At 31.3% G+C, this 21,733-nt stretch overlaps 3 protein-coding genes across 4 annotated transcripts; all 3 read left to right on the top strand.

The window, feature by feature from the left end:
- Window positions 1-2,808: 2,808 nt before the first annotated feature.
- LOC102661962 (uncharacterized) lies at window positions 2,809-5,912 on the top strand. Of its 2 annotated transcripts, none has more exons than XM_006586199.4 (5): window positions 2,809-3,482; window positions 3,593-3,686; window positions 3,865-4,325; window positions 4,981-5,251; window positions 5,370-5,912. In XM_006586199.4, the coding sequence occupies exons 1-5, from the start codon at window positions 3,477-3,479 to the stop codon at window positions 5,387-5,389; spliced, it is 852 nt and encodes a 283-aa protein (XP_006586262.1). In that variant the 5' UTR covers window positions 2,809-3,476; the 3' UTR covers window positions 5,390-5,912. The 2 variants fall into 2 exon arrangements, with proteins under 2 accessions (XP_006586262.1, XP_006586263.1); XM_006586200.4 differs by having other exon boundaries at window positions 2,810-3,482; window positions 4,062-4,325.
- A 5,141-nt stretch (window positions 5,913-11,053) lies between these two features.
- LOC100789072 (F-box/kelch-repeat protein At3g24760) lies at window positions 11,054-15,386 on the top strand. Its single transcript, XM_003530834.5, has 2 exons — window positions 11,054-12,443; window positions 15,077-15,386. Exon 1 carries the CDS (start codon window positions 11,277-11,279, stop codon window positions 12,441-12,443), a length of 1,167 nt encoding a protein of 388 aa, XP_003530882.1. The 5' UTR covers window positions 11,054-11,276; the 3' UTR covers window positions 15,077-15,386.
- A 2,371-nt stretch (window positions 15,387-17,757) lies between these two features.
- On the top strand, window positions 17,758-21,637 carry LOC100790146 (ribonuclease P protein subunit p25-like protein). Its single transcript, XM_014778534.3, has 7 exons — window positions 17,758-18,011; window positions 20,222-20,302; window positions 20,590-20,678; window positions 20,766-20,840; window positions 21,006-21,106; window positions 21,220-21,366; window positions 21,477-21,637. Exons 1-7 carry the CDS (start codon window positions 17,889-17,891, stop codon window positions 21,581-21,583), a joined length of 723 nt encoding a protein of 240 aa, XP_014634020.2. The 5' UTR covers window positions 17,758-17,888; the 3' UTR covers window positions 21,584-21,637.
- Window positions 21,638-21,733: the final 96 nt, after the last annotated feature.

Genomic DNA, 21,733 nt, shown 5'->3' with positions numbered 1-21,733 from the left:
GAGCTATCAAAACAATTTTAGTATTTAAATGTTTGAATGTACTAAATCAAGAAGTTGAAATTTATTTTAAATTAAACATATTTTGCACACTTTTTATTCTCTGTATACTCTGAATTTATTGCGGTTTGAGTGCTCAAGCTTACGTTTACAAATTTAGTCCTTTTAAAATAAAAGGTGTATTTTAAAACATATAATAGTTATCATCGAGTAGAAATTAAATTCAGTTGAAATTTTAATTGTTAATTTTTAATTATAATTCATTTTGTATTTTGAAATACACATTATACATGAATAATCATTAAGAAATTCCTAGCTATGAATGACGTGTACGTTTTGTTGTCTATATAGAATCTTCTAAGGAATTCCTTATTACTATTAGGTTGACAAATATTAATTTGAGTAAATTACAATAATATTACCGAGGTTTTGTGTAATTACACAAGTATCTTAATATTTTTAACTATTACTTTCACCTCATATAAAAAGGTATGGTTGTTGCTGTAAGAGAGTATCCATTACCCTTTTCACTTACACACTCTCAAACTCACCGTAGGATTGAAATAAATGGCTGAGATTAACTCATCAAAACTCACCGTAGGATTGAAATAAATGGCTGAGATTAACTCATCAAAACTCACCGTATCATTTAGCTCCTACTTATTTCGTTTCTTTTTCCCTTGTCACAAACACAGGCAGAACAGAACATGTGTTGAGTTCCATATGCCAAGGTGGCCAGCAACAATGGTCCTGATTGTGTATATTGATAATATTTTAATATTATTTTCGTTATTTATTTTACCAAACCTGTAATATATGTTATTATTTTGTTTTCTATTTTATTCTTAAAATTACTAAATTTAGGTATTATTTTTTATTCTTGAGTTGAGTTGACTCTCAAAAAGTTTCAAATTATATCTATATTTAAATCATATTTACATAGAAAATAACAATTACTAATAATAACAAAAAAACAATATATGAATAAACAGAGGACAACAAATTAAATGAACTAGAACTATTTTTTATATAACATATAAAAGTTTATTTAGAAGTGGATCAACCAGAACAATGGAAAAGAATTTCAATGGGAGGTCTCATAATAAGCTTGGGGGTGGAAATCAAAATAATTAAGTTAGACACAGTCAACATTTGATTAAGCCTTAGCAAGACTATTTTAATATGATTAATAGAGAAAAAATACAAAATTCAAAACAATAAAAGATTACTAAAATGTTACTTTTTTGTTCTAAAATAAGTATTATATTTAGAAAAAAATTATTTCAAAATAAAACTATTTTAGAATAATTTTGGAATAAATGTTACTTTGTTTTATTTTTTCTTATAAATGGTTATGGAAAATTTATACACTTAATCTATTCCATTATAGTTATAATGTAAGATACTCAGTGTACATATTACTTTTTTCCATAAAGAAAATTTGTTCATTAAATGAAACCTAAAAGGCCCAAACAAATAAGGTATACATATATAAGAAAAAGCATGAACAAAAGGGGGTTTCTAGATCCTTTTGAGAGGGATTGTGGCTATTCCCAAATTTCACTTATGAAAATTGTCATGCATAGCTCAGCCATGTGACACTGATGGTTCCCCAATTTGTACCCACAGGAATTCACCGCTGGCTGAAATATCTTCTGCAAGCCCCACATGCTTAACTGCAACATTATACGAATGTTAAAGTAACTTTTGCGTTCATACCATTGCACATACACAGGATTTTGAAAGGGATCATCACATTCACATCCCCATCCCCACGAAGCATCATGTGCAGACAAATTTCGTTTCTTAATCAAAATTTATGTTCAAGTTCCATGTGCCCCCCTCAATATTGGGCACTTTCATTATGATTGAACAAAAATGTTCTTATTGTATGTATTTAATCTACATCACCAGCAACTAGCAAGGGAACTTTTGTTTAAAAAATATCTTATCCTTTTATTTTCCTTGTTGCAGAGATATTTTGTTTATTGCTCAGATAAATTTCCTTAAGACATAATTGCTTTCCATGATTGAGCATCCAATGCTTACAAATGCTGTGTTAAAAACTGATAATGTGACATGGAATTCAGGAACAAGAAAAAATATACATTCTTTAATACTAATATTTTTTTCTAACCAATAATTGATGCTATATAGAACTTTGTCATCCTCATTCATATGTTATTTTTTTAAAATTAAAAAATATTGTTCCTTTTCACGTAAATATTAGTCAAGATTATATAATCTCAAATCATGTTATAATTTTTCTTTTTTTTTACAGAATAATTTCTCTTTTTTAACAATTTTTGTAATTTATTGAAATTCATGTATATTTCAATAAATATGTGAGTTTCATTTTTTATTTCGTGATTATGTTTCGAAAATGGTGAACCTACACAAATTTCAATGAATAACAAAAAGGAAAAAAAAGATGAATATCTAGTTGCTATCTATAAAGGGAGAGAAGTGACAAAAATATAAGTATAATAAGCGATATAATACGATAAATAAGGAGGTAGAAAAAAATAACAGATATTAATTGAGTGTTTGATTTTTTTATTTTTATTTTGAGTTTTAAGTGTTTGACATATTGAAGTGTTTATATATATCATCACTCAACAAATGAGTAAAATGTAAAATGTTGAAAAAAAATTGTATAAGAAAATGTATTATTATGATTTCCCTCCAGCAAATATAGATTCGTACGCCTTAAAAGCCATATTGATACTTGTGCATAGCTCAAAAGACAAGTACATTATGAAATTATAATTGAGATCAATAACTAATCTTGCATGAACAAAGGCAAAACGATTGAGCCAACCTAATGGCATTAAATGATTGCTTGTTCCATTCTCTTGGCTTTTAGTACACCATATATTGTATGTAGCTTTTGTTTCGAGCAACATTAACCGAATTCCTCACATTGGCTATGAAAATCAACTGATCATTTTGGTCCAAATAAAACCCTGAAATCCATGCTAACCCTCCATCTTCATTAGAAACCACCTTAATAAGCAAATCTCCACCAATTGGTGGCACATCCAAGATGGGGTCCAAACACATCACAGACACACAAAAATTGTATGGCCAAGAACATAGCCGCAGAGGCTGAACTACAAACATGTTTTGTTTCTTAATTAAAATTTCAAGCCCTTTTATCTTAATCTGTGCCACTTTGATCATGCTATATATAATAAGCCACTAAGCCCCCATGTTACTATATACGAATCACAAGCCAACTATTCCCCACTCAATGCTTGGTTGTCTCACCATCAATCCTTAGATTCACTGCAAATTTTGTTTTGTCTTATCTCACCAAAGGGCTCATAGACTAGACAGGAATCTTTGGCATCCAGACAGCACATACAGATCTGCAAACCTGTTCATTTGACTGATACAGTCATCACACAGACCCACAAACACAGACATAAAAAATTATATATTTTAAAAAGTGGGAACAAAGTATCCACTGTATAGGCATGCAGGTATGATGGTCATTATGTGATGTGATAATATATATAGTGCAATCTGCAGCATGCATTATTCATAATATCTAAAGGGTAATACCTCTTTATTTTTTGGTGTGTGATAGCAGATTCTTCAATGGCTCTTTAGAAGGGCACATGAACAAGAAAGAAAGAGTAGCAACAACTTCAATAATCTCCCTCCCAAAAGGGAAGATATCAGTGGTAAGATTAGGATGGAGTGATCTTAAGTTTCTTGACTATTATTTGCTTCTTATTAGTCATATTCTAGAAATGGAGAACATAATAGACTTAAGACTTGTTATTATCTTATTTTGGTTTACTAAATGAAGAGTTTTAATGCAAATATATTTGTCTTCATTTTCAAAACAAAATGCTAAAGGGAAAGAGGTAAATCTGGTAAAGCGTGATAGATCATACAAAAGAACAAGAAACAAATGGAGCAATCCTGGTTGCAAGAACTTTAAGATATTCACTTTTCTATATAGAAAAGACATTCCAAAAGCTTTCTTTTACAGCACCCTCAACTTGAAGAGATTAGGGAGCTTTAATAGAAAACAATTTTTGCACTTCATGAAGATGAAGAGAGAAGAACCATCATCCCGAGATGTAGGAAGTGTTAACAAGGCTGATTCAGGTGGCCAACATGTTGGAAACAAGGTTTTGCCTATAACTGAGGCACCATTGTCATCCTCAGCTGAAAGAAATGACCAATGTGATTCCACAGAAACTAAAGATCAAACCAAAGGGGACAAGAAAAAGCCAATGTCGAGAATGAAAGAGCTACTTAGATGGGCTGCTTCTGCCAAGACAGAGAAAGGAGGGAAATTCAATGGAAGAAAGGTATATTAATTTTCAATCTCTTTGTTATTTTCAACCCTGTGTTTATGATACAAGAAGACCAGGTGAAATGAGATAATTCATTTATGATATTGTCATGTGGCACTATATTGTAACCATAAGTCCATAATAGGTTGCCATAATGATCAAACAGCTACCATATTGGTGTGTTTAGAATAGATTCACAGCGAGAAAAAATAAAAAATAAATTCATGGTAAAGGTGAATTAACAAATATTTATTTCTACTTTTCATAGTTTCTCCATGATTTTGTAGGGTAAAATCAATTTTGTGTTATCCAAGCACAATGACTTTTGCTAATACTTTGACCATGTTTAATTTTCTTTTCACCTTTTGATTTTAAAAACTATTTTCTAAAATAATTTCACACTATTCAGTAATCAATTTCGCATTCAAAATATATGAAGTTTTGAAAATTATTTTTAAAAAAAAGTTTTAAAAAACTAGATGTTTTCTTATTTTTTTTCTGTTTTTATGTAACCTCTTCCTGGATTTCACATTCTGCTCTGTGCCTTGCACCACTATGTACTAGTTATCTGAATAACCTTATTTAGTCGCATTGTGAAAAATAAAAATAGTTTTTAAAAATAGAAATCAAAACACACCCTCAAACTAAAGATCTGCAAATTATTTTTCAGGTTTTAATGTTCAGAAGGCGTGGAACCCTGAAAGCAGTTCCAGATGATGACCAAGGTTGCACTGACTCACCCAAGATCAGTTTCAGATGGGATGTGGAAAGTTGCTCCACCACTTCCTCTGTCTACTCTGCTATCTCAATAGCTTCCTCATCAAAAAATGGACAAAACCAAATTGCAACTTCCACTATATCTATCCCTCCTGAACACACCACTGGTCATCACAACAACACTAGTAGAAAAAAAGGAAACTGGATCACAACAGACTCTGAATGTATGCCACATCTTTGTATTTTTTTATTTTGTTCGTTTTCATTATAAGATCATAAACTGTATCCAAATATTTGACTAATATTCTCTTCTTCACCATCTTTTTTTGTTTTAATGAGCAGTTGTGGTGCTGGAACTATGAAAACAATGAGGCTAGAGTGGATATTCCATGTGTGGTGAAGTGTAAGCTGGCAATCTACATCAAAAGTTAATGCACTAAAAATGTGTCATGTTCATGGATAGTTTGTGCCAGATATTTCTAGAGATTTTATGTAACTTAACTAAAGATATAGAGATCAAGAGTCAAGAGAAAGAGATGTAACATCAGTAATAAATTATCTAAATGTGCTAGATGGTGGTGATCAAACAGATCAAATGTCATGTGAGCATGGCATAAGAATGTTTGGCATTATTAGGGTATAAATTTATTACTTTGTTGACTGACCTATTTAATGTAGATGGTTTTCCCAGTCAGTGGGACCACTTTTCCTGTAAATCTCTAATAATCTGCATTGGTTATAATCGGAAATGAAAGTTTAATGTCATGCTTATGCTATTAGTATAGAAGTCATGTGTAACAAACATTGATATTTTTTTTTAATGTATTGATATAACAAACAGAAATATTATGAAATGCATGAGCTAGAAAGTTGGTTTGTTGTTTAGACGTTCGGGATTGGAACTTGTTCAAGCAATTAGGCAAGGTCAATAGGAGTGTGAATTTGGTTAAAAAAATGTTAATTACTTAACTAGATTTGATGCCTGAAGTACCAAATATTTATTGAATGGACCACATACCAAAAATATTTCTAGATAAACATCGCTTTACCACCCCCATCCCCCTCCAAAAAAAAAAAAAAAAGTAAAACGTGTATCGTTAGTTGTTTTAAGGTACTGGACATTATATTTATGCACTTCTCTTATGGGTGGTGTCCTATTTTACATCTCTGTATAATTCAATTAAAAACATGTAAATTTCAAGAAATTATAAGAATTAAATTAAATGCAGGGTCCGCAGAGATGTCAAACGATTCAACTAAATAAAGTAGACTATTCTACAAATATTTAGGTTTTACACGGACTAAATACGCAAAATAATCTAGAAAATATTTAGGTTTTACATTGACTAAATACGCAAAATAAATAACATTTTTTGTAAATTCCGGTCACTAATAAAAGTGTTAAAAAAATATATCAAAAACACATGTTTCTAATATTTCTATATATAGTATAATTATGTTATTCTCCTCAGTCCTCAAAATTGTATCCCGTTAATCACGTTCACGTCATCTCTTCTTAAAATCCCACTATTGGTATTTGAGTTAGGTTTGATCATCATCTACCTGGACATAATTAATTCTAAAGTCTTTTTATCCATCTCTTGCAACAATAACACCAAAGTATTCGTCACAAAACGGGCAATTACTTGACGCAATTCATTTTTAATAAGTGTACCCATAAGCTAAAATACTAAGCTACAATGGACTATTATGCCCGTTTTAGAACGTATGTTTGGATTGGTGGGGTGTCAATTCAGCAATGCACAAGCAAATTTTCTACAGTTTTTTGGTTTGCTGGATTGTGATAGAAAAGCGAGGACGTGTTGACTGATAATATGGTGGTTTGTAGTGGTTCACACAAAATACCCTAAAATATAAACCAAGCTAGCTTTTGAAAATTACAAAGTCAAGCCTAAAAAGTAGCCTATGAAGGCTATGATAGATATTGAAGAATCGTTGGCAAAGTTAGATCAATGATCAAACTAGTGAGGGCAGTAATTGACCTAATTCACCTCATGTATATTAAAAAAATTTAAAATTATATATATATATATATATATATATATATATATATATATATATATAAAAGTATATAACTAACATTATTTGATTAAGAAAAAGTTTATTCATACTCTAAAATTTAAAATAACAATTGAAGTATTAAAGTTAATAACACAAGTTCACAAGTAATAATTCAATAACACAATTACACAAGTATCAGGTTTTTTGAACGTTTTGGAGTTTTTTTTTTCTTTTTACATGGAATGGATTTTAAGAACTACTCCAGGTTGTCGGGTTTATCCCAAACCGACCAAGTCTATTCGAGTTTAACCGGATCATCCCAAATCAAGTGCATGGTCAGTTCAATAATCAAATCGACTCAATTATGCCACCAGGTTCCAGTTGAATTGGTCCAACTAACAAAGTTGGACCGAATTTTAAAACTATGGTTGTTGGCCTTGAATCTACTTTTTTTAACCAAAGCATGGCTTCATGAAAGACAATACTATTTTGGTTCTATGATTTTCAAGGTGATAGTCATAGATTATGTTGGACCATGTGACCTCAGAAATCTTAAGAAGGGGTAAATTAATTTTTCACTAACAAACTTTTAACCCCCTTCTAAAAGAGATAGGCTCAGAATGTAGAAAAATCAACAACCAATTTAATAATGTTCTTTAAACATGAAAAACAAAATTGATTACAACAAAATAAATGAGATAAGGGAAGAGAGAATGCAAATACAGTTTTATACTGGTTTGGCAAAGTCCGTGCCTACGTCCAATATTCAAGCAACTCACTTGAGATTTTTCTTTCTCTTTGTAAATTCCTTTACAACTTTTGAACCACACAGGGACAACCCATTCCTTGTGTTCAGGAATCCTTACAACTTAAAAGACCTCAGTCCCTTAATCAATCTCTTTGAATGAGAAGAAAGAAAGAAGAATTCTCTCTTGAAGAGAAGGATATTACAATTGAAGTCCATGGAGAAAACCAAGAGTTTCTTTTGAGAGAGCAGTTGATAATGAAGTTTTCTTGAAATATCTCTCTCATACATTTTGTGTCCAAAGTCACCTATTTATAGGCCTTTGATGACCATTCAAAAATCTCTTGAACAATGCGACTCTCAGGAGTTATTTTCTGAAGAGTTGTGACTCTTGAGAGTTATTTTCTGAATTTCTGAATTCTTGACTTGAATCAAACTTGAGAAACGCTTATCTTTGGCATCATCAAAATCATGTATACATACATTCACATTCTTCCCTTTTTGCTGATGACAATCAAGTGATTTCTTTTCAACATCATCAAAATAATGCGTGATCCATATTCTCTTCCTTTTTTATGATGATGCTCATTATCCAAGTCTTGATCTTTTTTACATCATCAAAATCTTCATGATTTATAGATTATTGTGGTTTAAGAATGACACCATAAATTAATTCTACAATGAAAATTTGGAGAAAAAAATATTATGATTGTACTATCATAGAGCCTTTAAACTAGTCAAATCAAACCTTCAAAATAAATTTTCTTGTCATTATAATTGTATCTCAAGAGTGTGCTTATGTAAATTGTGTCCTGTGCTTTAGGTAAAGTCTTTTAAAATAGATCAAACCATTAAATAGGATAAATTAGACTTTAAAAACAGCTTATGATAAGAAATAGATCAAGTGGAACTTTTATAATTTTGAAACAAAATAGACTCAAATATTACATATTTAAACATTTATTTTATGTTAATATTTAATATAAGATTTAAATGTATTTTTTAATCTCTATAAATTTTATTTTATTTTTATTTTTAGTTTTTATAAATTTTTTATTGCGACACTTTAAATAACATGCTAATTTTCTTATGATGTCATACTTATTGACATCATTATTTAGTGACTTGACTCTTGTTGACATTACAAGCATTAATCATGATTCTTTAGCAACAAGGATTAACGGTAATAGAAGAATTTAAAGAACATTTTTTAAATAAAAAATTGTCTAAAATATTTTTAGTGGCTATAAATGATTTTGTTTTGATTTCGGTTCATATAATTTTTTTTTTATTTTTCATTCCTCTAAATAAATTATTGGTTTTAATCCTTATAAGATGGATATTTTTTTTTTTTGGTTCGTAAAATTTATTTTACGGTGAAAATCTAGTTTTTTTTTGGAAGTGACTCAAGTTGTCATTGTATTACAAACACTAGCAAGCGCTACCTAATTTTTGTAAAGATAAAAAAATTAAAATTTTGGATAAATGAAAATCAAAGAAATTTTTTACAAAGACTAAAATCAAAATTAACTAATTTTACAAAGACTAAAATATATATTTAAGTTATTGTAAAAAAACATATTTAAGAAAAAAAATTGTAAATATTACTATAAAAAAGTTTTAATTGCACACTTTATCACTTAACTATTATCATTTTATAAATTTTATCACTTAAGTTTTTTTCCACATTATATCATATTTTTAACTTCTGTGTAATTTAACATTAAAGTTTTTTTCCACATATTTTGTTATCAATTTCCACACAATTCATCATCATATTACTAACAAAACAAAGTTACTTTGCAAAGATTAAAGACTAAACAAAATAATTTTTTAGAGACACACCAACATTTTATTACATATTTAATGGATTGGTGAAACACGTGAAATTGGAAAACATGATAATAAAATGTAAAAAAAATTGAATAATAAAATTTATAAAATATGCAATAGTTGAATGATAAAATATGAATTCATCTACTTTTAAATACAAATACATTTTTTTTTCATTTTATAGATTAATTTGTCTACTTTTAAAGAATAAAATTCAATATACTATTAGTTTCTAAAATTATTACTAAATTAGATTTTAATATTTTTTATTATGTTTAGTTTTTATAAAATTGAATACCATGTTACTTTAACTTTATAAAAAAATATAACAGTGTTTTAGGTTAATTAAAAATACATTTAAACATGTAATAAAAAAACAACATCAAAATCCTGTAAAAAAAACATCAAATAATTATCAAACATGTGAATTAATTATCTTAAGATTATTGTTCCAACTTTATAATAGTATTGAATTAAAGCATTTCCCATATAATTGATTCAGATGTTCGAAATTTAAAAAATGAATTTATTTTCTTTATATTAGATTAGTAAAATTGAATAATATTATATAACTCATTTATATAATTTTTTTTCATATTTTGAGATTAAAAGAAGTACTACTACTAAAATACACGACGAAAGATCACCCATAACAATTTGGCTTAATTGTAAAATTATTTCTTTTATTTTTTCCAACTTATTAAATCGTTCCACCTATTTTTTAATTTACTACTAGAATCTCTTCCATTTTTTTTTTTTATTAAATTGACTATATGAATCCTTAAAATAAAAAATTAGACATTCATGGTTATTATAAAACATTGAGGGTGAAGTGTCTACATATAATTAATTGTTTAAGAAGTATATATAAATTAACCCTCATCTTTGTAATCATTATTGATGAAAAAAAATTCACCTCACCCATCAGACCCGTAAACTTCCTTCTTAGACCCGAAAACCTTCTCATTACCCCAACCCAGAGGAGTGTTGATTATGTTGGTGGTTTCGAATCTTCTGCTGGAGAAGAGCTCAAAGGCCGCAACGCCCAAGAGCTTTCTCTTCGGATTCTTGTCAGCAACAAACATACTGAATGTTTCCCAAGCCTACAAAGACGCGCTGGAGAAGAAGATAGGGTTGTAGCTCCACAACCACCAATTTGTGTTGGGGTAATTGTTTTTTCACCCGTAATTGTTAGTTACCTGCTTACTAATGATGTTAATTTGCATATATCTTTTAAACGATCAATTACAAACATAAGTTAACGTCCAATTTTTTGTTATGTGAACTCCCATAGTTAATTTGAAAAAAAAAAAGAATAAGAGAAATATTTTTATAATTATACCCAACAATTTAAGAGAATTGTTTAAAGACACATCATGGTAACATTTAACAAAATAAATAAATAAATAACATACTCATACACGATACATGTACTCTTCGAGTCTCTGTCCCAGGAGAAAAACCGTCATAAATATTATGTTGATGATAAAGTTTGTCACACTACATTTCAACGCACGGCACCGATCAACTCTTCAATGCTTTAACCACTCACTCCATTCCATTAGTCCTTCAGTCTCTCCTTCTCTCTCTTTAGACACAGTCTTCTCTTTTCTCTTCTCTTCTCTCTTTTTCAGTTGCAACATGAGAAGATGATGACAGATATCACAAACCTAAGCACAGACCTCATAGAGCTGATCCTGTCCCTCCTCCCAATCCCAACCTTAATCAGAGCCTCAACAGTTTGCAAGCTATGGCACTCCATAATCTCCTCCTCTTCCTTCTCAACCCTCTCCAACCACCTCAAGCAGCCATGGTTCTTCCTCCATGGCATCCACAACATCTCCTCAAAGAACAACCAATCCTTTGCCTTTGACCCTTCCTCCAACACCTGGTTCCTCCTCCCAACCCCCCAACACCACCACCAATCCCAATACCAATCCAACACCTCCTTCATTGGCACCAGCTCCTTCTTCTTCATCACTGCCCCCAACTTCCTCTACACCCCAATTCTCCACCCTTCATGGCACCCCACCCCTCCCCTCCACTTCCCTAGAATCAACCCTCTATTGGGTGTCTTCCATGATGCTAAAGATCAAAACTTTGGCCACCACCCAAAATTCATTGTTGTTGGTGGGGTCAAGTTCATTGGGAACCTTGTTGACATAGAGGATCGTTTGGATGTTGAAATCTATGACCCTCTTGTGGGGTCTTGGGAGCTTGGCCCTCCTCTCCCTCCTGATTTCAGATCAGGAAACTCCTCCTCTTCCCTCTCCAGTGCTCTCTTCAGAGGGAAATTCTATGTCTTTGGGATATACTCTTGCTTTGTTTCCTCCTTTGACCTGCATAAAAGGGTCTGGAGTGACGTTCACACCCTTAGGCCTCGTCATGAGGTTGTGTTCTCCTTCTTGGTGGCTTGTAGGGAGATGCTTGTGCTTGCTGGGGTGTGCAATTTCCCTCATGGGTCTTCCTCCTTTGTGCTGTGGAAGGTTGATGAGAGGACCATGTGGTTCACCCAGATTGATGTGATGCCACATGACTTGCTCTGTAGCCTTTTTGACGGGGATGAGGATGATAAATTTGCAAGCTTGAAGTGTGTGGGGTTGGGGGATTTGATTTATGTTTTCAATGAGGATTACCACAGGATGTACCCTGCTTGTGTGTGTGAGATTGATGGGGAGAGTGGGAGGTGTGTGTGGAGGAGAGTGCCCCAATTGCCATCACTGATGAGCAGGTTTCACAAAGTTGTTAGCTTCTGTTCAACTGTTTCACTGTATAGTATTCTCGGTGAACGTCAACTCCCTGGTCTTCAGTACTAGGTATTCATTGTTTCTTGACATTACCATTTTTGGATTCATAGTTTCTTAGGGATTATTTAACTTAACCTGTTAATTTGGTTTTGTTTTCTGTTATGATCTGTTTTGTGAATGATTGTATGTGCCTTTCGATCATGAAAGTAAGTTAAATGCTTGTACTTTTGGTCTTGTTTGTTTTGAGTTCTGTTTTTTGTTTTACAATAATTGGAACTGCGTACTGATCAAGAAATTGTTTATAGTCCCAATTGTCTTATCATCTCTTTGGTTGATTGGCTTTTGGGTTGGGTCAATTATAGATAAGTTTCATATTGGTTGACACAAGTTTTGTACCAAACATGTCCTAACTGTTTGAGCTTTTTTTAGCACTTTTCATAAACTCGTAATTCAGTGTCATAATCGTGATTGCATGATGTAATTAATGTACTAACCATGTATATAGTTAATTGGCCCCTTATAAAATTAAATTAGTTGCCCTTGTTGATGGACTGATTATTGTTATTGTTAGCATAACATTCATAATTTTATAGGTTAGAATAGTTCATGGACTACGTATGTCCTTTACATTGTTGTGCCTAGTTCCTACTATATTGCTTGATTTTTAAAACAAGTATTCCATTTTGTAAGTATATGGTTTTAGCTTCTCCATGTTAGATAAACTATTTGATTAGTTTATTTTAAACTTTATTTCTAATATTATTTCTTTCCCTTTTTGCGATGCTATTGCTGTGAATGTATATTTATGTATTTCTGTTTTGTTTTCCTTTTCTGGTAATGATGCAAGACAAAATTAGGTAAGGAAAAACTTTGTATATCTTTTTTATCTGTAATGATTCTGATAAACATGCTAACTCAAATGAAATAAATTTTTAAATTTTAACAGTGCAGCGCTTCATAAATAGACCAATTAGCAGTATGGAATGTTTAACTTCATAATTAGATCAATTAGCAGTGCAGAATGATGGATTGTAGAAATTTTTGAAAATGATAAATCTGTCCATCACAATATAATAATATCTTGTATTTGTGTTAAAAGCAATACAACCCTTAGTTTAACTCAGTTAATCATTTGAATTTTGAAAAATTCACATCTTTTATATTTTTTCTCATGTCTTGCTTCGCTATGGGTGGCTTTTCATAAGAATCAAGTGTTTTCTCTATGTTGCTGCAACATCTGTTCTTGGTGTCATTGTACTGTGTTTGGTGAAATCATTTGAGAATCATTTACTAGCTGAACTAAGCTGCCTATTTGTACCTTGACACAATCAAGTTGGTGAACTGTAGATTTTAGTTTTACATGACAGAATAGAATTTAGAGATTTGATGATTTGTTTAGCAAGGAGTGCCCACCACTCATAGTCATGGTAAGTTCTAATTATTTAATTCCAAGATAAATGTCAGTTGAAGATTCAGATTGTCAGGTTAGTTCTAGGTGTGGACTTCTACAAATAAATTAACTAAATATTTATTATGAATAAAGATTAATAATCAGGACTTGGATCCTTTCTTTTACAGAACATGGTCGTGTTGGAGGGAGAAAGATACAGTGTTTTTAGTAAAACTACTGGATCCTACGTCCAAATATGGCAGGTCCTTGCTTGATAATTTTTTTTTGTCTCTCTCCGACAGAACCATATCGTATTATTCAAGAATAGGAGAGGATCCAAAACCCAATATCCACATAATATATACTGCCTAGATGAATGTAAAAGTTAGTGCATGATTGAGGGCATTGAAGGTAATTGCTAAGAGGGATCTCATGATGAATAATATACTTGAGAATTTGGTCTGTAACTTTGCCCTATGGCGTCGTGTGATCCATGTAGTTCAGCAGTTGACCTCACTTAATAGGAAAAGACTTTTGTTGTTGTTTGAGGAAACGAGCATTCAGTATATGCATAAAAACATTATTACTCAAGTTTTCGAAGTTGTTGATGCATGAATTCATATTTTTATAAACATCTTGATATTCATGTTGTAGAACTTCCAGTTAAAATTTTATTTGTGCAGAAAGTTATGAGGTCAAATGGTATCCCCAGACCCTAGTTAGATAAACACACACACACACAGAATTGTTCTCATTATCATCAGAACAATTAATTTTGACATATAACTTCATATGGATGATCTGGATTAAAATGACTAACCCAATCTTTTCAATCCATGTATGGTTAAGATTTATTATTTTAATAATAAGGGAAAGCATGAGAAGAGTTAATCTTTACCATACAATCAAGATAAATGATCAAGATTATATTTAAGTAAAACAATCTTGATGGGACTAATCTCTCCCTAGGTGGATTTGTCCCACACTTTGTGAAGTATGCCCAGATGGAAGCTTGGCTGCTTTGTGGTTTATTTCTATATATATTGAACTGTTGAAAGTAAGTTAACAGCTTTCAACATGTTCAAATTCTATTTTAATTGAAGTTTCCTTGATTGATTGGGGGTGTCAGCAACTTATTTTTGTCTGGAATTTGATTAGCATTATTGACTGTTTCCATTACCTTCCATCTTCTACTTCATTATCTCACTTATAATGACTTGGCAAATCTACTTTCAATTGTTTAACATTCAACAATATGAACTGGTTTTTTTTATCTCTATGCAAATAACCCTGTGATTTTACAATTCAACAGAAAACAAAGGGAATACACAATCACTAGAATAAGAAAGTTCAGGTAGAAGAATCATTTGCTGCAGACGGCAATATCTAGATGCTGCTGTACCACAAAAGTTTGTTCATTATTCACATCAGGCAAGAGCAGAAGCTGACATAATGTATGTAATAGATAATAATCCTATGTGTGTTGTATGTCTAGTTTGGCTGTCATAAAGCATGGAAATTGACAAATTTTCCTAGTGACTGACATTACCAAACTGTATGTGGTATTAGGTTTTTTTGTTGTTGTAAATTTAAGTAATAATTAAGTGAATGATTTAGTTTCATGTTGCATTTCTAAGTACTAATATCCGCAACTGTATGGTATTAATCATTTATATGTTGCTAAAAGTAGTGAAAGTGGTAATGTGGTATACATTGAAGTTACAATAGTGATCCTTTTTCTTATATCACTAACCATGCATGCTCTCTTTCTGTCATTTGGTTCCATTTCCATTTCATCAAGATCTGAGTTCTTACCACTTCATTGCTGTTCTTTTTTTTGGCTCCTTTCTCTTACGCAGCCTCGCTTGGTTAATGACTTAACGAGTTAATGTTCTTTTTCAAGATAAAATTATTTGCTCAATCACCTGCGGGTACTCTTGTTCGCATAGATGGAACTCTTCATGACAGTCAATGCTTAATCTTACATGTTTACATTTTCATTAAGACTGGTTCTGGTTCCTCTTCATTATACTTGTCATCACAAATTAGATGTTCAATATAGTATCTAAATACCAGATTTTAGGCAAAGAATATAAAACATTCTTTACAAAATGTTGGGGATTTTGATAGTTCTCCATTTATGTATCTCACAACTTCTACGAATCAATTATATTTCGACAATCAGCTTTTATTTCTGGTCCAAATATAAAAGTGAAATTATGAAAATGAGAAGAGATTTATTTATTTTTTCATGCTAGAGGCAATGCTTTTAAAATGATATTGGTCATTAGATTAGTGAAGATGAACTCCGTGTTTGGTAACACTTCGAAGCTCACGGATGTAGATCAAGCAGAAGCTACAAATAGTATCTTCTATGTCTTTTGCTCTTTTTTGACGCCAAAAATGGCAATACGTGGATCAGAGTACTTTACCTAGTAAAAAAAGAGTCATTTGGAATATGGATACTTATATAAGTTTTATTTTTATTTTATATATTATATTTTTATATATTATTTAAAATTTATTTTATAAAATAAATATATAATATAAATTTTATCTTTAATGTATATTATTTTTACCTAAATTATAATTTTATAAAATGACAGTATTTTATTATCTTTTTAATATCTATATATGTAATTTAATGATAATATTTTTTTACTTATATTAAGATATTCTTGTTATTTATTATAATAGTATTTTTTATTTATATTTAATTTTATTTAATCATGTACAAATTTTTTTAAGTAATTAAATTATATAGTAAAGATATATAATTAAATAAAATGATAGTATTTTTTATTTTTTAAAATATTTATGTATGTAATTTATTGACATTACTTTTTTTATCTATATTATAATAAATAACATGAATATCTTGATATAGATAAAAAAATATTATCACTAAATCACAAACATTATTTTAAAAGATAAACATAATATATAAAATTAAAATAAAACTTATATAAACATACATATTCTAATTTATGTGAAAATAGAATTTAATTTTATATATATTATATTTTAAAAGATAATATATAAGATTATAAAAATATAATAAATTAAAAAAGAATAAAATTTAAAATTTGAACTATTTTTACATAAAACTTATATTAATACTATATTTTACATTAAATATTTAAATGAGAACTTTGATGTAAAAGTAAAAAAAAATGTATTTCTTATTTCAAAGATCATGGTTCTAGTTATTCCTTAAGCAATATTAGTTAATTTTTTAATCTAGGTAACCTTTAAAATTTAATGGTTGGTTAGCCAAATAGTGAATTAAAAAATAAAGGAAAAAAATTTGAAATTAGCCTTTTGGTTTTCTCAAATGAATCACTTTAGTAAATTATTACTAAATAAAATCAAAAGATAAGTAAAATTTCAATAATATACAAAAATGAAATTGTTTATAAAAGTCATATAAAAACAAAATACTATTTTGAAATTCTGAATATTAAAACTAAGAAAAATTTAAAATAATTGAAAAATAATATAAAAGAAAAACTAAAAGAAAGTTAAAATAAAGAAATAAAATTCTTTCTATATGTTGCAATTATAATTTTTATCATGGCCATTATTAATATTAATTTCATTAAAACAATCCCAAGTTTATAATGTTAATTACTCCAGATGTAACCTATGCTTTACCATAGTTACCTGAACTCAGGTGGTTTGTGTGCTTAAATATTCAAAAGAAAAAAAAAATATTATCCACATAACCTTAAAAAAAAAATAGAAAACGATGTTATCTACTTAATCTTATCAAGAAAAGCACATGTGGCATGCTTGCGAAACAACCCACAAATTACCCGTTTTCGCAAAAAGGAGATGAAAGCCCCTTTTTATCCAAAAAAGAAAATAGTAAAAACTTGGGAACCAGAGCAATCAATCAGAACCGTAGGTGCAGCGCACGCGCGCTGATGCGTAACAAGCACAAGAAAAACATGAAGAGCGGCACCCGCACAATAACACAAGCATATTACGGAGCCTGAGGTTTAAGAAAACAAAACACTTTACTCTTTCACTCTTTTTATTCTCTTCTTTTCTTCTTTCTCTAGGGTTTTAACCTTAGGGTTTCAAATTCTGTGTTTCACTCTCTCTTGCGGCATAGCTTTGCCATGGATAGGTACCAGAAAGTGGAGAAGCCTAAGCCCGAGTCTCCCATCAATGAGAACGAGATCCGAATCACGACGCAGGGCGCTATTCGCAACTACATCACCTACGCCAGTTCGCTTCTTCAGGTCCTCTTTTTGTTCCGTTACCGATGGTTCTGGAGAATGAGAATCCCTTGCGTTTTCTGCGGATTGGGGGTTTTCTTATGGTGGCATTTTCGGGAATTGGGATTTGGGTTTTGTTTAATTTGTTTGTTTGCTGAATGCTGGTTTAAGGGGCTTTCGATTGACGGGGTTTGCTGTATGATTGGTGCCGTTCTGTGTTTTTGTTCTCGTGTGGCATTTGGTTTGGAAATGAAACCCTTTGTTTGCGATGAAAATGCATTTTGTGTTTTTTTGGTGGTTGACTATTGAGATTGTCTCCTCAATTTCTGGATTACTCAATTTGTTTTGATAGGGTTTTTGTGGATTTTTTGTTTGATTATTTGGGGTTTATGTTTTGTTCAATGTGTTGGTTTATTATGATGATAACATATTGTAATTATGGAATGGGTGTGGTGTCTGCATTCTGTGTGTTTGTTAAAGGAATGATTTAATGTGCATTTTCTGATTTGGTACTTATTCAGTGCAACTGGAAAAGTTGATGATTTAAGTTGTCGTTGTTTGGCAATTACTAAATTTGTGGAGAAATATGCCTTACACAATTACCCTACCACAATTTTTGTCGCGACGCAATCCGGAGGCCTTTAAAGTTGTAATATTGCGGCTGCATTTTGAGACTTTTGGGAAGGCGCACTAAAACTCTGCTTTGTATATGTACTAGAGTTTTGTAGATTACAATTAAGTGTTGTTAGGTTTTGAACTAATTCAAGCACACAAAAACATGGTTATCGATCACATGCAATAGCACCATAGCAGTGCTTGGTGGCATGAGTTTTGAGGTCTTGCCCATCGTGCAAATCACATCCTTTCATTATCTGACTTTTTCAACACTATTTTTTTTTAAAAAAATGTTTGAGGTTTCCCACCAGCAAATTAGCCATAAAAAAACCAAAGCCTGTTTTGTTCATTTTCCGCCCTCATTCATGTTTAAAGCAAGCTGCTGGTCATCTCATCCATTCTCAAGAGCTCAAGCCTGTCGATTCCCTGCATTTTCTGGGTTTTGCAACCTACGGATTACTAACAGCCCCTGCTATTGCTACTGAAAGTCAACCAATAACTCTCTACACAGTCCACTGATTACCCTCTGTTCAGACCTCTGTTGCTGCTTGTAAATCTTATTTTTTTTTTTTTACCATGTTCAGCTACTCAACCCTCCCACCAATCGGTTTTTCCATCTTGTTAACTGTTAATGTCTCTAGTTGTGTGTGTGTGTGTTGAGAATTTATACGAGTATAGTATAAACTAAAGATGTTGGGTTAAAGTAGGAAGTTGGAGTGATTATGATTTAGAAAGTTATCTTATGGATGTAGCAGGGCTTGAAAGAATTAAGAAATCATTATGCTAAACATTACCCCACTTGATGGGGTTTTAGCTACATAGATTAGACATTACCCCCCACTTGAACTTTATCAGAGACCAAATTCTCGATAGATCAAATTTGAAGGTCTTCTTCTAATGGTTTCTCGTAAGGTTTTTTTTGGTCTTTCTAAACAATATCAATTGCACTATCTTCCATTTGTTCTACTTTTTGCTCTGTGGCCTTTGTGCATTTTCTCACATTACCAAGCTGTCTTATATGAGTTGGTATAATCTTCTCATCAATTGGAGCTACTTCAACATTCTTCTGATTGAATTCTTTCTCTAATTTATGTCATCTTTATTTTACTCACCTCACTCAACATTTTCATCTTTGTTACAGTTGTAAACTTGTAATATGAACCATTATAATAGAAATTTTGCAATTGGTGATTCAAATTGTTCAATTCAGTCCAATAAACAAGTGCAGAAATTTCAATCCAAAGTTTGAATTAGAAACCTATTATACTCGATGGTGCTGCATTGTGTTGGCTAGATTCCATAATACCGTAAAGTGTTTTAAATTTTACCATTGGATCCAATACAGTCTGTCACCAAACTGGAAAAACCGTGGTTTTAGTTTATTGATGCTTTTTGGTTTACAGTCTGTGTCACCAAACAGATTCTTTACTGGCAAAAGTGATTTTTTTTAACTTTATTATTTGAATATGAACCATGAATAGCTCAACTTATTTACACCCACGTATGTGCCTCTCTGTGCATGTTTTAATGATATTCATGATTGGCACATCATCAAGAAATAAGTCATGATATGTTTATTTGCTTATGCTTTCTTATTTTTTTTGTTGCAATTTATTCAGGAAAAACATGCCAGCGAGATTGTTTTGAAGGCAATGGGACAAGCTATCAGCAAGACAGTTGCCATTGCAGAGATTTTAAAGGTTAAATTTTTTTACAAGATTCTCCTCTTGGGTCTCAGGCCTCCTATATCATTTTTAAAATTTATGGAAATGGCTGTCTAGCATATTTTTCCAACAAGAGTTGAACATAGAAAGAAATTGCAAATAACCCTAAAATAATTGGCTGTGAAAATTGGTAAGTTTCTAGGCCAATTTATTTAGAATATAATCATTGCTGACAAGTTAAAAAATATATAAAATCTAGAAATACTAGATGCATGAATATTCAGATTGATTTGTTGTTAATTGGCTTTCTATCTCCTTAACAGAAGAGAATTCCCAAGCTGCACCAAGATACTGGCATCAGCTCAGTTAGCATAGTAGATACGTGGGAACCCATTGAAGAGGGTCTTGTACCGTAAGTCTTATGTGAAGTTTTAACCTGCATGCATGCATCTTTGAGTATTGTAGTGGCCAAGTTGTTGAACATCAACATTTAATGCAGTGTGGAAATGACTCGACATGTCTCTATGATCTCAATCACCTTATCAACTAGAGAATTAGACGAAAATTCTCCTGGGTGAGTTTTGAACAAAAATAATCTTATATCCAATCTTTTTACTCAGTTGAAGTATTGCCTGTTATAATGACCTGCTGATATAATTTTCTAGCCTATATTTGGAATCCTTTTCTGGACTGTTTGATTTACTGGATCTGGGATGTTGGCTATATCTTTTGTTTATAGGTATCAAGCTCCAAGTAATGTAGAACAACCAAAGCAACATTCCAATTATCAGCAGCAATCTATAAAACCAGCACGGGTTCCATATAATGCTGTAAATGAAGGTGACCCTGCGTATATCTACTACAATATCATTCAAATGTTTTTGTTGAAATAATCATAAGAATGTTAAATACAATAATTTCTAACTTTCATCACATCTGATATCTTATTTTAGACTCATATGGTCGAGGTCGGGGTCGGGGTCGGGGTCGGGGAAGAGGTAGAGGAAGGAATTGGGGAAGGGGTGGCTATGGCTATCAAGGTGGTTATGCAAATTATCAAGGATACGGGTATTACCAGGGGGGTTATGCAAATTATCAAGGTATGCATTTTATCACTGAGTTGTAGTACTTTGGTGGTTGGTCTTATTTTTGGATGATTATATAATTTTCGTTTTGGCTAGTCTTTTTAATTGTGCTTGGTTACTTTTAGATAATGGTGGGTATTCAAACCGGGGACGAGGTGGTGGGCGAGGTAGAGGTTGGGGGTATCGTGGTAAGTTTACTCAACTACTTATGCTCCCCATTTTTTTTTTGTGATGATGAATGTTACTTGATTTTCTGTCTATGGTGCAAAAAACAAATGTTTAGAGTTTATTCTCTTCTTTTGTTGTTTTTGGAAATCAGTGTTGTTAAATAGCAGCCATGGTGCTGCTATGGCAGAATGGCGTGGTGGAATTTTGCTAGGGA

This window comes from Glycine max, chromosome 8 (assembly GCF_000004515.6).
Source record: "Glycine max cultivar Williams 82 chromosome 8, Glycine_max_v4.0, whole genome shotgun sequence".
NCBI classification, from domain to species: Eukaryota; Viridiplantae; Streptophyta; class Magnoliopsida; order Fabales; family Fabaceae; genus Glycine; species Glycine max.
The sequence above is the reverse complement of the archived record's forward strand: the minus strand, read 5'-3'. Positions and strand labels throughout refer to the sequence as shown.

Bases quoted from the DNA above. Each gene is read 5' to 3' on its own strand.
- LOC102661962 (XM_006586199.4), top strand. The intron at 3,687-3,864 runs GTAAGATTAGGA...AAAATGCTAAAG, and splicing joins CAAAAGGGAAGATATCAGTG to GGAAAGAGGTAAATCTGGTA. The intron at 5,252-5,369 runs GTATGCCACATC...TTTAATGAGCAG, and splicing joins GATCACAACAGACTCTGAAT to TTGTGGTGCTGGAACTATGA.
- LOC100789072 (XM_003530834.5), top strand. From the start codon at position 11,277: ATGATGACAGATATCACAAACCTAAGCACAGACCTCATAGAGCTGATC.
- LOC100790146 (XM_014778534.3), top strand. From the start codon at position 17,889: ATGGATAGGTACCAGAAAGTGGAGAAGCCTAAGCCCGAGTCTCCCATC. The intron at 20,841-21,005 runs GTGAGTTTTGAA...TTTTGTTTATAG, and splicing joins TTAGACGAAAATTCTCCTGG to GTATCAAGCTCCAAGTAATG. The intron at 21,107-21,219 runs GTGACCCTGCGT...ATCTTATTTTAG, and splicing joins ATATAATGCTGTAAATGAAG to ACTCATATGGTCGAGGTCGG.